The following is an 18133-nucleotide window of genomic DNA, read 5'->3' as shown; positions in this document are numbered from 1 at the left end:
CTTATTGCTATTTCTCTACTGGATGTACTTCCTATTGCCACAATACGTACAGTCATTAAGTGAATTCCAAGCCAATCTGGCCTCATTGAATACTGCAAAATCAATTGTTGTATGGTGCAGGACTATACAACTTCTGCTGGCTTAAGGATTGCAGCAAGATTTCTGTGGATGCGTAGGGTTGTACCTCTGAAAGTGGCCAGGACCATAGCCCATTTTGGCAGAGGGCTTCAGGAATGTTAAGAAGTGAAATGTGTATTTCACAAAGACTCAATATGCTAGTTACAAGTTTAATATCCTTGCAAACCCAAAATGTACACATTTATGATCCCAGCCTTTCAGAAAAGAGTGCACTTGGAGCTGCAAACGGGATGTTGGTGAGTCTCTAGTTTGCACTTTTTCCATTCCTACAGAAGCCAATGAATGGAAAATTAGGACTGTGTGTGCACAATCTACTGCTTTCCTCCCATTCTGAGGAATATATTTATGGCAATGTAAGCTGTACCTTAATCCATAAATACTGAAATATTAGTAAGCTAAGGTTTAACATATTAATACAGAAGGTTATAAAATCCAAATTTAAAGTAATAAAACATTGATATTTATGTAGCTAAAATCTAAATCACGGTATGAGATTGAACAGCCTTTTTCTTCACAGTTCTTAAACTGCTCTGAATTTAAGTGACATCTTGTCTGATTTTGGAGCCAACCTAGACGTTATAGATGGGTATACAGTCATTTCCTTTTAGAGACTAAACTAATGGACATAAACTCTGCAGCAATGAGTTCTTTTAACAAAAACACATAAAGCTTCTTTTCTGTATTGCCCCAGCTCTCCTAGCATTTTAGATTATAAGATTTTAGGTACTAGAATTTAAGAGGAAAAAAATACTCCCTCTCCACTTTCTCAGCATCCTTCATAATTTTATAAACCTTCATCTAACCCTCCATTGCTGTTTTACTCCCTTCCTTTCTGCAGTCACTGTTATGACCATGAAGTTAGGGAATTCTGAAGGGAGTGGCAGAGAGGGAAGAGCCGAGTGTTGTGTAAAGAACGGGTGAGATATAAACCCAAGAAGTGCCCGCAGCCCTCCCATTGATGATCAGTCCAGAGACAGGCCTTACCATGGAAGTTCCTTGAGAAGCTGCTCTAAGAATGAGAAACCTTGCCCGAAATATTCACTCATGCCGTTCCTCCACCTAGGAGGGGTTGCTAGCGACCATTTGAAACAATGGGAGAAAATACCTGGCGGCAGCAGCAGCCACCTTTGCGTCCTCGCAGGTGAGGAGTTTAGCGCCGTGCCGGCAGCGCGCTGAGGCAAAGCCCGTCATAGGCACCGGAGGGACAAAAAAGGGTGCCCGAAAACCTGCTCCCGGGTTAGGAAGGCGTCTCCCGTGATCGAACAGGGGGCAAGAAGGGTTGCCGCCTCCCTCGCCAAAAGGCGATCAGGCAGGCACCGCCCGCACCTGTCACCCAGAGGGGCCCTCAAACATTCCCCCCCACGAGTTCGCCATCCCTTCCTTTTTCCTCACCAGGTGTCGCCCTTGCGGAGAGCCGTCTTCAGCAGCGCCGCGATATCCGAGCGCTGGGTCTCCAGATCCGCCGCGCCTCCCTCCGCCATGTCTTCCAGCCCCGGAGCGGCGCCGGCAACAGCTGCAAAAGTGACGGCAGCAGGCGGAGAGGCGGCGGCAGCGGCGGCGGCTGCAGGAACAGGAGCGGCGGCGGTGGCAGGGGCGGCCCGCGCTGCATGCTGGGAGTGACGCCGCGCGGCGACCGGGGAAACGCCCTCCACGACCCCCTCCCACTTCGGCAATCCCATGGATGGCAGCGGGAAGGAGAGGAAGAGAGCGCGTGAGAATTCGGCCAGAGAGCATCCCCAGGCTGCTGGGAGGACTCTACAGCTCCAATGAGATTACGCTTGGGACTAATAAAAGGCGGGGCACAGGTGCGGGGAAATGGAAAGAACCTAAAAGGTGGGCCGGGCATGACACCGCCGGCGGAATGTTTGCTTTTTCCTATGTTTACATTTAGCGGCGCGCAGGACTTCTGCAACGTCAGGCTGTTGAAACCGCCAAGGCGGGTTATAGAAAATTGGCAGGTTCTTTTTATCTGTTTATAGTGCGATAAGCCGCCTTATACTCAATTTGCAAGGAGTAGCTTTCCGGTTTGGCGCCTTGACAGTTCGTTGAAACTACGGCTCCAGGGATTCACCTTAGTTAAAAGCACCTTTAGAGCCACTGATTATTGAGCCGAATTGTAAAATTTGGGTTGCGGACAGTAAATATACAGGGGACCATTGGTGTTGATGAATTAGACGTTCTGTAAGATCAGAAAGTAACAACCTTGGTAACTTAGATAGACCTTCTAATTTTTGTGAAGCTGCAATAGACTTGAATGCTTCTTTTAACGTTTGGGAAATTATTCTTTGGCCTATAGCTATATGAATGCGTACTTGATAGACATGCTATTTATTTTCTTTAATAAGAATGCAATCTTCCCCCATATTTGGGGATATATTTGACGTCAAGATGTACTACACTGAAAGAGAATAACTATATTAAACTTAAACAGCAGATAGCATCTGATTTTCAAATACATACAATAGAGTTAAACCCCAGTGAATGTTGTAGGCTGTTTTCTGTGCTTCTAAGCTGAAATAGAAATTCTGGAACATCTAGAATATAAAAAAGGTTGATCAATGTGCATGTATATATACATTTGATGCTAAGCTGAGTTGTGGAAAGCAAGAAAGCCTAGATCAGGGGTTTTCAAACTTGACAGCTTTAAGACTTGCGGACTTCAACTCCCAGAATTCATCTTCCAAACATGTTAGCTCAGATATTCTGAAGTCCTCAAGTCTTAAATTTGCCAAGTTTGAAGACCCTTGGCCTAGATTATTTTAATATGATTACATTTCTCTACTTAGCTTGTGACTCAGAGTAATACACATTATCAATAACAGTGATGTCAATAAAAACTAAATTATAAAACAATAAAACTCATATAACATATGATAGATGCTAAGGGAAAAAAATCCTCACATCTTAGGGATGTCACTCCCAACCCAAAGCTTTTGCAAATATACAAAAATAAAAAATGACCTTAGACTTCCGGTTTGAGCCTCTTCAGCGATGGACCAAACTCCGCGATCATGTGCGGTTTCGATCCGTGCTCACCACCAGAGCGCCCCGAGCTGGCTGGTTTCGGGGCTAAGCCACCCCGTAGAGGTGGTGAAGAGGGGGGAAACTGCCAGCAGGGTCAAGGAAAGCCGCATCTCTTCTCCCCAGCTGGCCACAACTCCCTTTCCCGAAGGTGGTTGTAGCAGTGGTCAGAAATGGCCACCTCAAAGAACTCGCCCGGAAAAGAAAGTGCAGGAAGAAGATAAGAGAAAATTTTGGCTGACCGGGTTAAACTGAAAAAGCAACAACGTAAGGTACCCTGGAATTTAAACGATAAAAATAAGATTGTTCCCAAAGATTTTGAAGTGGCGAAGGAGAGAGGGAAGGGAAAGGATTTGGGTTTTTTTCTTCCTTCCTTCCTTATATTGATAACTAAGAGACTTAATTAAGAAATTGACAAAAATCTACCTTGACATTATTAGGCTTTTAAGCTGAAAATAAAATGTCAAATGGATAATAAAGCTTTTTGGATATTTAAAAACTTTTAAAAGCAGGAGGGAAGAGAAAAAGAATAAAAGGGCAGGATCTGGAAAAATGGAGGAGACTGCCTGGAACTAAAAGGAATTTACAGTGAAACCTTAACAAGATTCCTAAAAGATACACTTCAACTGAAACTTTGTAACAAAATAATAGAACCCCAGGAAGAGATAGTGGAAAAAAAGCAAGAAGAAACAGCTTTGGATTATTTGGATTACTTGGTGATTTTTGGATTTTTGGCTATTGCATTTAAATGATTAAAATCAATCGGGTGGTTGTTCAAAAGTGTTTAAAATGGCACCACTTCTAGAAGAACTGAAAATGGAACTTAAAAAGTACAAAGAAGATGCACAAGAAGGGAGAGGTTCTTTTGGCTTCGTATTTCAACTCTTAGAAATGGAGATCTGGAACTATGAGAAACAACAAGAAACACTTATACAACAAGAAGATCTGGACAATCTTTAATGATCAAGTAATGTTATGGGGGGAAGGAAAGGGGAGAAAGAGAGTGAAAAGTCTAAGATTTGAAAAAACAACAAAAAAGAATAGTTGGAAAAATAATTACAATATTAGAAAGCAACAGAAGAGGGGATCACAGAAGAGAGAATTAGAAGTAGAGAGACAAGGGGGAAAAATGGAGAGGGAGAAGAAGGTGGGGGAGAAGGAAAGGAAAAGAAGTTATAAAAGACAGAAACAAGATACAGAGAAACAGGGAAAAGGTATGAGTATTGAAAGTATAAGCCTGTTTAGAGATAATGGGTGAAAATGTAATTGAAAAGAGATTCTGCAATGGTACATAAGATAGTATTGTGATATTAGAAATAGAAATAATTTTTAGAAAATATGATGACTAAAATGATGGATAAAATATTTATTGTAATATAGGTAATAAATGAAAGAAAGTGAATGAGAATGAAATTAGGAAAGAATGGGAACATTTTAATTATTAATGATTTATAAAAATAAGTGAAGAGAAATATGAAAAAAAGAATTAATTATGGAAAGTTTATAAGTGTTCACAAGGAAGTATGATATTCAATTGAAAAGAAAAAGATGTCAAGATTTTAATGAATATTAACAAGAGAATTGAATTGGAATGAAATGAGTGTTTTATTTACATATATATATAATTTTTTAAGAATATAGTGTGTACTTTAAGAATGTACCAAGCAGAACTCGATTGGAAGTTATGTATTATATTGATTGTTATTATCTTAAAGGTATAAATTGAAGTTTAAATAAGAGTTGAATGGATAAAATTAAAAGATATAAAGAGGTCATACTCCAATTAGTAACTACAGGGGAAAATTTGTTTAATGAGAAAAGATAATATGAAATTGAAACAGGACAGACAAAAAGTACAAATATAATTATTTGAATTGAGATATGGGATAATTAAAAAAAAAGTTGAGAAAATCAAGGGAGGGGAAAAACTACGTAGAAAATGTTAAATAGTAATAAGATATGGAATAGAATACAAGGATGAACATGAAATTGAGTTTGTGTCCGTATGAAGAAGTGATAACCCGTGATCAGGCTATTCTCAAAGAAAGATGTTTTATTTGTATTATGGTTTTTTGGTGAAAACCCAAATAAAATTTATTTTTAAAAAATAAAAAATGACCTTTAATACTTTCCAGGCAAGCAGGGTGGAGAGATTCCAAAGAGCATCTGTCTTTGAAGAGATTTCCAAAAAGTTGGAGCAGCAACAGAGAAGATACATAACTTGGGTCCTGCAAATATCAGAACTTATTGATGGGCAAATGTACATAGAGACAGAGGGTTCACAAGTTTCCTTTTCCTATGCTGTGAAGGACTATGCAGACACAGGAAAAAAATTGTACTTGGAAGCTAGTGCAGCTTTTGGAATAGGAGTTTACACAGAGACCTTCTTAACTACTGACACACCTGCATTTTGGACCAGCCAAAGCTTTTGCATGGTCACCAAGGGCATTGCAGTAATTGGAATGCAAGGTGACAAAAATGTGAATGATCATAAGTCAGTTCTCCCAATCAAGAATCAGGCAAAATGAATAAACAAAATGAAACCTTTTGAGCCATTGTTTTGAGAATCTAAGGAGACTGTCACATTCACACATTGATTCACCTTTTGTTATTCAAATTTATCATTTTTTTCTTTTTTTCAAGTTCAGTCCTCATTTATCCATTTTCTCAAAAGAACCAAACATTTTCAATGTACTTTTGTGCTGGTTACGTGCCTTTTTACTCAATTCATGTCATTTAGCACCAATATATTCTTGATCTTATTCTTGTTTTACCAGCAGCTTCTTCATCACTCTATTTTCATTGCTTTTATCTTTTAGTTTCTCCCAACATACTTGACTGTAATATCCATAAAACAAAGTGAATAGAAGCCCACTCTTATTTAAACAAATACAAATTCTATGTACTTGCTCTAAGTATTTTTCTACTTCATTTTTCCTGCCATTATCTACATACATTCAGCAATTAACATTTATAGATTACTGAATTATCTGGATGAGAATTACTATTGTTTGATTTTATTCTAATATTAATGCTTGAAAGATGAATGTGATGAGTAAAAGATAATTGCTAAATATTGTATGTTCTTAAAAGGTTTGCAATTTTTTTTATTCAGAAAATGAAGGCTTTTTGTGCCTTTAGGATACTATATTTTTGTTGTGGGAAAAGTGTCCCTGTTATTTTTGCTAGGCATGTTAGATATTCTTAGCCAAAAGGGTTAGGGTTGTAGTTCTGATCACCGGCTAGGTTTGCCCTCCTGCCCTGGTGCTATCCTGTCCTATATATCTGGCTGGCTCGCCCCACCCACGCAGCCCAGCTGATATTTGTGCCTTGCCCACTCTACTCACCACTGCTGCGCACACAAGGAATCCCCCTGTTATTACAGCCATGTACAAGAGAGAAGCGGGTGCACACATGCACGCTCACATTTTCGGTTCTGCACTAGGCAAACCAGTTGTTACAGTATGTGCAGCCCACTTCTGTTTAGCATCCCATCATGACTTCAGGATAAAGCTACTTGTCGAAAAAAAGCACTTTGTTCAGAGGCACAATGAAAATCAATTCAAATTTCTGAGATTTACATGTAAATCATCATCATCCTCTTTTAACAACCCCATAATCCTCTGCACCTCGCAGTTTGAGCAACTGAATGGAGCTGAGTGTTTACTGGTCGGATGCCCTTCCTGTCACCAATGAAGAGTTTTTTTCAGCAGATATATAACCCAGTGTGCCCAGAGAGAGAAATATCGGCCTCTACCTAGGATCGAGCTCACAGCCTCCTGATTGTGAGGCGAGAGCTCCACCTTCAAATGCTGCAATGCAACCGCACCACTCTGATTTACATGTAAATACTTTTCCAAAGTTCCTGTTCAGAGATCCAGGAGGTAGCTGTAAGCATCTCTGCTGCACTGGGACAAAAGTCTGTCTTTTTAAGAATAAGGACCTATGCAGATTTAATTATCTCACAAAATTCAAGTACAAGGAGATCACCAGGATAGCATCAAGCTACTTGTTCCCTGGTAGTATTCTATTTCCTTCTGAAACAATCATACCACTATTTTTAAATGTGCATTCCCTTCTCTAAAAGCAAACATAAAAAGTATTATGGAATAAATACAGGTAGTCCTTGACTTATGACCACAATTAAACCTGAAATTTCTATTCCTAAGTGAGACATTTGTTAAGTGAATTTCCTCCCAGTTTATGACCTTTCTTGCCATAGTTGTTAAGTGAATCACTACAGTTGTTGAGTTAATAACTTGATTATTAAGTGAATCTGGCTTCCCTATTGACTTTGCTGTTCAGAACATCGCAAAAGGTGATCATTGCAATCATCAGGACACTACAATCGTCATAAATATGAGTCAGTTGCCAAGCACCTCAATTTTAATCACATGACCATGGGGATGCTGCAAGTGTTAAGTGTGAAAAATGGTCATAAGTCCAGTACATTAGGCCCAGTACTCTTCAATATCTTCATTAACGATTTAGATGAGGAAATAGAAGGGGAACATACAGATGATACTAAGCTGGCAAGAATAGCTAACACCCAAGAAGATAGGCTCAAGATCCAGATGGATCTTGACAGACTAGAACACTGGGCCGTATCTAACAAAATGAAATTCAATGTAGAGAAAAGTAAAGTCCTACACTTAGGCAAAAAAAATCAAAAGTACACATATAGACTGGGTGAAACCAGGCTCAATAGCAGTAACTGTGAGAGGGATCTTGGAGTCTTAGTGGACAACCAGCTAAATATGAGCCAGCAGTGTGCAGCAGCAGCCAAAAAAGCTAATGCAATCCTAAGATGTATTAACAGAGGGATACAATCAAGATCAAGGGAAGTACTAATACCACTCTATAAAGCCTTAGTAAGACCACACCTAGAGTACTGCATCCAGTTTTGTTCACCACATTATAAAAAAGATGTTGAGACTCTAGAAAAAGTACAGAAAAGAGCAATCAGGATGATTAGGGAACTGGAGGCTAAAACATACAATGAACGGTTGCAGGAACTGGGCTTGGCTTGTCTAGTAAAGAAAATGACCAGGGAAGACATGATAGTGGTCTTCCAATATTTGAGGGGCTGCCACAGAGAAGAAGGGGTCAAGCTATTTTCTAAAGCACCCTTAGGCCAGACAAGGAATAATGGATGGAACAAGGAGAGATTTAACCTGGAAATAAGGAGAAACTTTCTGATAGTGAGAGCAATCAACCAATGGAATAGCTCGCCCTTGGAAGTTGTGGAAGCGCCATCACTTGGACTTTCAAGAAGAGATTGGACTGCCATTTGTCAGAAATGGTGTAGGGTCTCCCGCTTGGGCGGGGGGGTTGGACTAGATGACCTACAAGGTCCCTTCCAACTCTGATTATCTGATTGTCCCTTTTTTCAGTGTTATAATTTCGAATGGTCATTAAATGAACTGTTTTAAGTCAAGGATTACCCGTAAACCCTTTTTCTGATGCCCTAAGCAAGCTGTTTTCAGCTGCCAACTATTTTGGTTATATTATTTGATGGATCTGAACTGCAACCAAGAATACTCTTAAATATGCAAACTTTTTTAAAAGGACAAGGTAGCATCAGATTGCATTTTTCCTGAATTCTAACTATGTATATTTTATAAGATAAAACAGGATCAATGAGGTGTCCTCTGAAGTTTTCCTTTTAAAAATCTTATGATTCATAGGTAAATCAGATCAGATGTTACTAAGTTTAATTCACATTTCAAGAAAGAAATGTTTGAGGAGCTTAGGCAGAGAGTTGTCCTGTCCTGAACAATCCTGGAGAAGGTTGAGGCTGCTGCAGGATCAGTTGCTGTGAATTCAAGGGCTACTACTTGGATGCCATACATGTTCAGGACTAGCACCAGCAGTAGCAAAATCTATTGGTTTCCAAGCAGAGTGAGAGTAAGTGAAGCCCTCTCAAAATTGTATATAATCTATAAGTGTTGCAATCCAGATTGAGAAAACCTGGTCTAAATGCAGGCTTATTCCCTGGCCTGCTGCATGTGGGAAGAAAGCTTTAGAAAACTATGTTCTCAGTAATTTAATGAGACACAAAAAGTCCTTCTCCTGGAAAAAAATGACATTTAACAATACCATAGCTAACGATCCAGAAACCTGACATTTCCAAACCAGTATGTGCTGCCACCACATTTTTCATTTGAGCAAATTCATAAACTTGTCCCAATAATCTATTTCTATTATTTCTCTTGTTAAATTAATGCTTCCCAGAATTTTCTTTTTTAAATAATCCAGAATATCTGATATTATCTAAGAAGCCTGGTTTATTAAATAAATATGAAGCTTTTAAAGGTATACTTGCAAACTGTAATGTCATAAATAAAAAGAATATTGGAACTTATTACATAAAAACAGTGACTATGAGAAAGTAATAAAACATTTTGTTGAATTTTTGTGTCAGAGTATTTTATGCATTTTCTTTCCACCATTTCTTCTGTTTCCCTCTGTTTATCCACATTTTATATCAATTCAATCTAGTCCAACCCCTCCCACCCAAGCAGGAGATTCTACACCATTTCTGACAAATGGCAGTCCAGTCGCTTCTTGAAAGCCTCCAGTGATGAAGTTCCCACAACTTCTGGAGGCAAGCTGTTCCATTGTTTGAGTGTTCTGTCAGAAAATTTCTCCTTATTTCCAGGTTTAATCTCTCCTTGTTCAATTTCCATCCATTATTCCTTGTCTGGCCTACAGGCGCTTTAGAAAATAGCTTGACCTCTTCCTCTCTGTGGCAGCCCCTCAAATATTGGAACATTGCTATCATGTCTCCCATGGTCCTTCTCTTCACTTGTTTTAGTCTCAAATATCCTGATTGCTCTCTTCTACACTTTTTCTAGAGTCTCAACATCTTTTTTATAGTGTGGTGACTAAAACTGGATGCAGTACTCTAGGTGTGGTCTTACTAAGACCTTAGTTTATAGAGTGGTATTAGTACCTTGCTTGATCTTGATTGTATCCCTATGTTAATGCAATTTAGGATTGCATTGGCTTTTTGGCTGCCTCTGCACACTGCTGGCTAATATTTAGCTGGTTGTCCACTAAGACTCCAAGATCCCTCTCACAGTCACTGCTATTAAGACTGGTTTCACCCAGTCTTTTATTTAAGTATTAAATGCACGAAATAATAAATAACTAATTAGAGGAAAGAAGCGATGTCGAGTTGGCCACACCCACCCAGTCACATGACCACCCAGCCACGCCCACCCACCCAGTCATTAGGGCAGAGAGTCCCTTGCTAAAAAATTTGAAACCCACTCCTGGATGGTTACCTGATTTCAGCTGGCTGAGAACCCTAATGATGACCCTGGCAGATATACTCATTGTTCTCTTACTCCCATGTTGTGGATTACAATGCCTTCTGCTTTGCCTTTGTACCTGTAGGTGGACTATGGGGCCTCTCTATACACTGATATTGGTGTTGGGTGAATCTTGGAAAATTAAATCATTTTCAGATTCAAAGGCCAGGGGGAATTACGGGCTATCTGGTCATAAAACAAAGCAAGGCTATGGCATATACTTGAAAGAAAACCAGGAAGACTGTAATGGTGGGTTCTGTCCGGTAAGGACAAAGCATGCTGATTCACAAAGAATATGCATCTGTAAAACTTGTATCAATTCTGGATGGTTAGAGAACTGATAACAGTAACAAAGAGACATCCTACATACCACAGATAAAAGTTAGGAATAGATAGATACCTTGCAGCAAATAGAAGAATGTGTATTAGATCAGGGGTCCCCAACCGCCGGTCCGCGGACCGGTACCGGGCCGCGGAACAAGCCTTACCGGGCCGCTGGTTGCTGGGCGCCGCCATCTTTTTTGTAAAAAGCGCTTCCGGTGAGCTTTTCCGGTAGAAAGCTCACCGGAAGCGCTTTCATAAAAGATGGCGGCGCCATGCTCGTGAGCTTTTCCGGGTAGAAAGCCATTTCTACCCGAAAAGCTCACCGAAGCGCTAGCGCGCGCATCTTTTGACGAAAACGCCCGGTGATGTCACCGGAAGTGCTTTTTCGTCATAAAAGATGGCGCCCAGTTGACGCCAGTACCGGGCCGCGGCGCCCAGCTGATGCCGGAACCGGGCCGCGGCGTCGAAAAGGTTGGGGATCCCTGTATTAGATAACTCCTGAAGCATTCATTACCCAAGGTTTAGAAATAAGGACTGCTAGAAACCAACTAAACAATTGTTAGATCATTACTAAAATGTTTATTAGTTTATATTTCTTATACATCCTGCCTTATCCTGCCTTCTGCTTTAGTGAAATTGTATAAAGCTTTCTTAATTCTATTGTTCAGGGAACCTTGGCATATTTGGCCAGGACCCCTTTTCTTGGAGCACTTTAATAAAAGAAAACAAAACCTGCACCTCATATCTGGTGTTCTTCTTTGGCACCAAGCTCAGGCCCGAATTGGGATCAACACTATTTTTGGATCTGGGGTGAGGATTACAATTATTGTTGTGGGTTTGGGGGCAGTGATAATTCCATAATGTATGCCCATTTGTAATTATGATTATTGTTGTGCTTTGGCACTTTTAGAATTTTAGTAAACATGAACACTAGTAATGTTTATAACAGCATTTTAAGACAGCAGGTAATGCTTCCTCATGAATACATATTATATCATAAATATGTATTATCCTACTTTATATTTTGTGTTGAAACAGAGGGTTAAGAGCAAAAATCCTTTTTGCTGTTTTCCCTTTTTCTTACTCTGTCTTATTTACCATATTCCTTGCCATTATTGATATTAAATGATTTTCTACTGTATGTATATGAAAGGATGTGGGAGGAAGAAAAATGCATAAGCAAAACAGTGCACAAATTATATCACCCCACAGGAAATGTAGGTAGTTATTTAATGGCAATATATTAATATTACAATTAACTAAATGCCTACACAGAAGTAAATCCTACTATTTTCAAATAACTTATTTCAAAGTGAATTTAGAAACAGAATCAGAATCGAGCTAGAAGGGATCCTGACATCTTCTACTCCAGCCCTCTTCTCAAGCAGGAGATCCTATACCATTTAAGACAAGTTCATTCTCGAAATTCTCAAAAGACTCCATGAACAAGGAAATACTAACCTATACATTGACTACCACACAGAATGTATCAAAAGCAAGACCTTCAACTTACATCCCATTAACCATCACTCCAATGTCCAACATTAGGCATGCACGCCCCTTACTTCCTCCAAACCCACTACTACATATCTAAAATGCAAACTACTCAACGCAAGAAGCCTTGCAAACAAAATGCATGAATTCCTCATCTTATTAGGCACGACCACATTCGACATTATATTTGTCTGTGAGACATAGTTAAATGCATCTTTTACAGATTCCATAGTCAGTGAATATCACGTTTATCAGTCGGATTGCGAAATCCGTAGAGGAGGTGGAGTTGCTATCTTCTACAAAAAAATCCCTAAATCTAAAAAAAGATTCAAATTACACAGGAACTTGCTCTCCCAGAGACCATCATCTGTGAACTGTCCTCAAATGCCACAATCTGCTTCTTACTATGCTATAGAGCCCCAAATTATGACATAGTTCATGAAAACAAGCTAACTTCACTGTTAACGTGGGCTGCCTCTTTCCCTCACCCTCTTATTTTCCTTGGTGACTTCAATCTATCTCTTATAAATTGGACACTAAATGAATGTACATCTGAACCCATACATGCAACCCTGTACAATGCTGTTACTACACTGGGAGTGGATCAATTAGTAACTAACAACACTAGACTCAATAACTGCCTCGACCTTATCTTCTGCAACAGCTCAAACTCAATATATGGCCTACAAATACAAGAACCCTTTTCAAACAGTGACCACAGTATGATCGACTTTTGTCTCAATTTACATCCTCACAAAGAAGATCATAATGATGGATCCCCAAAATACAACTTCAAAAAAGCCAACTATGATCTCATAGGTGCTGACCTATCATCTCTTGATTGGCACATTCTGTTCTCTAGCTGTAATACTACAGAAGACCATTATAATGCATTCTTCTTTGAACTTGAAAGAGTCATTAAACTATATGTACCATTAATAACGCCCCCCCAAAAAACAAATTACCCATAACAATAAGGAAACTTCAATCAAAAAAAAAAGATTGCTATGGCGTAAAAACAAAACTAGCTACGTAGCAAACTTTAAAAACCAATACAACACCCTATGCTGACAGATAAAGGCAGAATGCACAAATTACCACTGCAAGCAAGAGGAAAGCCTCCTACATACAAAATCCACCTGCTCCTTCAACAATTTTGTTAACACCAAACTTAAAGAATCAAGAATCATCCCACCCCTAAAAGGACCAAATGGGAAAGACTGCAACGATGAAGCTGTTAAGGCCAATCTCTTCAACACATTCTTCAGTTCAGACTTCGTAAACAGCAATGGTTCATACCCCACATTTCCTAGTCGTACCACAACTAACTGTAATGACCTACTACATATTGACTTTACAGAAGATAATGTAGAAAAGGCACTACGAAACCTAAAACCATCCCTATCTATTGGCCCCGATGGATTATGTGCATACTTCTTAAAAAAGCTCTCCTCTGCCATTGCGGAACCCCTAAGCATTATATATGAAATATCATTCAGAACCAGCTCCTTACCAAACCTATGGTCCTTAGCTACGGTCATCGCTATTTTCAAAAAAGGTGACCCCAGCCTGGTTGAAAACTACAGACCAATCTCACTGTTTTGTGTCATGTGCAAAGTAATGGAATCAATCATTAACCAATTCATCATTCTCCACTTAGAGTCAAACAACCTATTCTCCAAAAAACAATTTGGTTTCTGGAAACAATTGTCCTGCAATCTACAACTCCTACACTGCAAAAACATATGGACTACTCTACTTGACCAGGGTAAAGCTATAGACACAATTTACATAGATTTCTGCAAAGCCTTTGATTCAGTGGTACACAACAAACTACTGTTAAAACTAAACTCTTACGGCATTTCCAGATCCCTCCATGAGTAGATTAGTGCATTCCTGTCAAACAGACAACAAATAGTAAAAATAGGGAGCACCATATCAAACCCTGCTCCAGTTAACAGCGATGTCCCCCAAGGCAGCATTCTAGGACCCACACTCTTTATACTCTATATAAATGACCTTTGCGATCACCTTATAAGCAACTGTGTCCTCTTTGTGGATGACATAAAACTATTCAACAACACTGACAATGCTACTATCCTTCAAAGTGACCTTGATTATGTGTCTGAATGGTCAAACATCTGGCAACTCCAAATCTTGACCAACAAATGCTCTGTCCTACACATTGGTAAAAAAAAAAAATCAGTACACCAAATACAAACTAGGTGGATATGACCATGTTGATGATCCTCACTCTGTCAAGGCCCTCGGAGTTCTCATATCAAATGACCTAAGTGCCAGAGCTCACTGTAACAGCATTGCCAAAAAGGCATTAAGAGTTGTAAATCTAATCTTATGAAGCTTCTCCTCCGGAAATATGGAATTGCTAACTAGAGCATACAAAACTTTTGTCAGATCACTACTCGAATACTCGAATCAGTCTGAAATCCGCACTGCATATCAGACATTAATACAATTGAGCGAGTCCAGAAGTATTTCACGAGAAGAGTACTACACTCCTCTGCTCACAACAGAATACCCTATATCACCAGGCTTGAGATTTTGGGCTTGGACAACCTTGAACTACACTGCCTATGGTTACACTTAAGCGTAGCACACAAAATTATCTGCTGTAATGTCCTACCAGTCAATGACTACTTCAGCTTCAACCACAACAATACAAGAGCACACAACAGATACAAACTCAATGTAAACCACTTCATCTTGTAAGCGATTGACAAATCAAATAAATAAATAAATAAAATAGAATAAATACGTGACTGTCCAGTCTCTTCTTAAAAACCTTGGCTGTGTTCTGATTGGCTGGGGGTGTGTTCTGTTCAGGTGGGGGCTTGGCTGTGTTCAGGTTAGTCTTAGTTGTCGGGGGATTTGAGTCAGACTTTTACAGTGTAAAAGTCTGACTCACAGACGAACACAATACAGAAGCCTGATGATGGCAGATGAGATTCTGCCGAAACGTTGCTACAACTTTAAAAGCACAACTATAATGACGTGGGAAAATTACCCGTACAAAGCTGAATACCACACATGTAAGTACCCGCGAAAACTTAAGAAAACATATATGTATGTATGTATGTATGTATGTATGCGTGCATGTATGCATATATACATTTTACAGCATATATTGAGCAATGGTTAAATTTTTTTTCTTTATTTTTATCATTGACGTGATCTGCCTTGTTACAATAACTCCTTCGTTCTTTTAATATTTTAATTTCTCTATATAGTTTATGATTAAATGCACGTCTTCTGTCATTTTCATAACTTATCCAAATATCAAATATTACCTTTTCTTTAACCACTCATACCAAACGTTCCATATTTCATAATAGTCACTATTTTGTTTATTTTTTAACAATTTGGTTAGGCTATCCATCTCAGCGCATTCATGTGTTTTTTAAATTACCATATCCTCTGAAGGAATGGAAGACAGTTTCCAGTTTTGTGTGTAGGTTATTCTGGCTGCAGTTATGATGTGCTAAATTAAATATTGATATTTTTTCTCCATATTTAAATCTATCATACTTAGCAGAAAGGTTTCGGGTTCAAGTTTTAAATTTTGTTTTGTTATATTTAAAATCCAATTTCTAATATTTTCCCAAAACTTCTGAGCACATGGGCAAGTCCACCACATGTGAAAAATGTTCCTTGTGCGTAGTTACATTTCCAACAGTTGGGTGGTAGGTTGGGGAACATCTTAGCCAGTCTCGCAGGAGATAGGTGCCAGCGATGAACCATTTTATATAAGTTTTCTTTATACGAGACTGACATGGTTAATTTGTAATTTGTTGGCCAGATGTGTTCCCACTTATCTAATTCAATACTATGACCCACGTTTTTAGCCCAAATTATCATAGATTCTGTGACTGTTTCTTCTTTTAATTTGTAGTCCAAATGATATTTATATGTTTTACTAATTGTTTTCTTTTCCTCTCCTAGCCATATTTTATCTAATTCTTGTGGGGTCATTTTAAAGCCAAATTGTTCTCTATCTTTTTATAATGGGTCTGTATTTGTGCAAAGGGCCACCATGCTATCTCCTTTCCTTGAATTTGTATTTGGTTCCTATTTTTAAGCTCTCCAGCATCATATAATAAATCCTTATACCTGACAATATTTTCATAATCCAATACATTTGGATGTGTGACTGCTTCCAATGTAGATAGCCACAATGGAATCTTTGGGTAGTGGTTTTTTTTAATCTTTCCCCAGATATTGAACAACACATTTCTTACATGGTGCCTTTGGAAATATGAATGTTGTTTAGATTTTCCATCCCACATGAAGGCGTGCCAGCCAAGTTGGAGATCAAAACTTTCTAATACTAATAACCTTCTATTTTCTAATTTAACCCAAACCTTAAGCCAGTTTACTACAGCAGCATCATAATATCATTCAAAATCTGGAAGGCCAAATCCTCCTTTTTTCTTGGCATTTTCTTGGTATACAACCATTTCAAATGAAAATGATAGAAAGTATACCTTTGTTGACCAAGAATTTAGAAATATAAAGAGGCAGCTTGCCAAAGCTATTAAAAAAAAACTACTAGTATTCAGTCCCTTGCAGAAAGCATATCTAAAAATAGATAAACAAAACCTGATTAGGAAGAATAAACGTGAACATTGCTCAAATCTTTGCCATGAACTAGGCCTTACTTGTATTAATCACAGTAAAAAATAAATTGCAGAAATTAAGTCTCTACCGATATAAGAGACTAATCAAGTCTCAGATAACCTCTTTTGCTTGGGTAACCTGGCAAATCTTTCTTGAGCAGGAGAAGCAAATACAGGGGCTGGAGGAAATGGAAGATATTTTAAATTCCATTACAGAGTGGCTCATTTCTGAGTAGACTCCCAAGAATATCATGGGCAGCCATTTATTTATTTAATTTATATTGCCGCCTATTCGCCCATGGCAACTCAAGGTGGCTTACACAATGTAAAACCATATTTAAAACATAAATAAATAAATAAAAACAATAAAAACTAACAAAAAGAATCCATCCCACTCTGGGTTCCCTAGGCCAGCTGGCAGAACCAGGTCTTCAGTGCCTTCCGGAAAAGTATTAGAGAGGGGACCATTCTAATCTCTAGGGAATGATGTTCCAGAGAGAGGGAGCCATTACGGAGAAGGCCCTTCTTTTGGGTCCCACCAGGTGTATCTCCCTCAGGGATGGGACCTGCAGCCTTCCCTGCCTCCCCGCTCTAGTGGGTTGGGTAGATGTGACTGTCAAGAGATGGTCCCTCAGATAACCTGGTCCCAAGCCATGAAGGGCTTTAAAGATGACAACCAGCATCTTTGATTGCACCCGGAAGCAAATTGGCAACCAATGCAGCTCCCGCCGGAGAGGTGAAACATGTGCACACTGGGGTCTGCACAAAACCATGCGGGCTGCTGTATTTTGCACCAACTGGAGGTTCTGGATGTTCTTCAAGGGCAGCCTTTAACATGCTCTTAAGGGAGACAGAAACCAGCCCCAGTCTCTCTGCCCTCCCCCCCAAGCAGAAACTGAGGAGGCTAGCTTTTAGAAATGCAGATTTGGTAATCCATTCAAGACAGGATATTTTGAAACTCCTCGGCAGAATGGTAGAATTAGAAAGCAGCCACTCACCCAAGATCCAACATAGGATGAAAGCCTTTAGACACAATAGGAATGTGGAATAAAAATAAGGCGCAAAAAAAAAAACCCCCCCCCCCCCCCCTCCCCTTTTTTCTATTCTTTTTTTTTTTTTTTTTTTTTTACCCACTCCACAAAACAAAAAAACAAAAAAAAAAAAAAAAAAAACACAAAAAAAAAAAAAAAAAAAAAAAAAAAAAAA

General features: G+C 39.0%; 1 protein-coding gene and 1 long non-coding RNA gene across 4 annotated transcripts in view; one reads left to right on the top strand and one right to left on the bottom strand.

Annotated features, from left to right (window-relative positions):
- USP15 (ubiquitin specific peptidase 15) overlaps positions 1-1994 on the bottom strand; it is a 62282-nt gene extending 60288 nt beyond the window's left edge. For 2 of the 3 annotated variants that reach the window (XR_015750047.1, XM_026667811.2), the window contains exon 1: positions 1531-1928. Coding sequence is in view for 2 of the 3 variants with exons in the window: in XM_026667811.2 (XP_026523596.2) it covers positions 1531-1817 (287 nt within the window). In the remaining variant the exon portion in view is untranslated. Of the gene's footprint in view, positions 1-1530 lie in introns of all 3 variants that reach the window. The other variant, XM_026667810.2, reaches the window with a different exon arrangement.
- LOC148130166 (uncharacterized) lies at positions 1846-5603 on the top strand. Its single transcript, XR_015750048.1, has 2 exons — positions 1846-1971; positions 5295-5603. It is a non-coding gene; the product is annotated as an uncharacterized LOC148130166 (long non-coding RNA).
- Positions 5604-18133: the final 12530 nt, after the last annotated feature.

This window comes from Notechis scutatus, chromosome 6, assembly GCF_049901735.1.
Source record: "Notechis scutatus isolate UNSWTSFEM ecotype Mainland chromosome 6, rNotScu1.2, whole genome shotgun sequence".
In the NCBI taxonomy this organism is placed as follows: domain Eukaryota; kingdom Metazoa; phylum Chordata; class Lepidosauria; order Squamata; family Elapidae; genus Notechis; species Notechis scutatus.
This window is presented reverse-complemented; position numbering and strand designations above follow the sequence as displayed.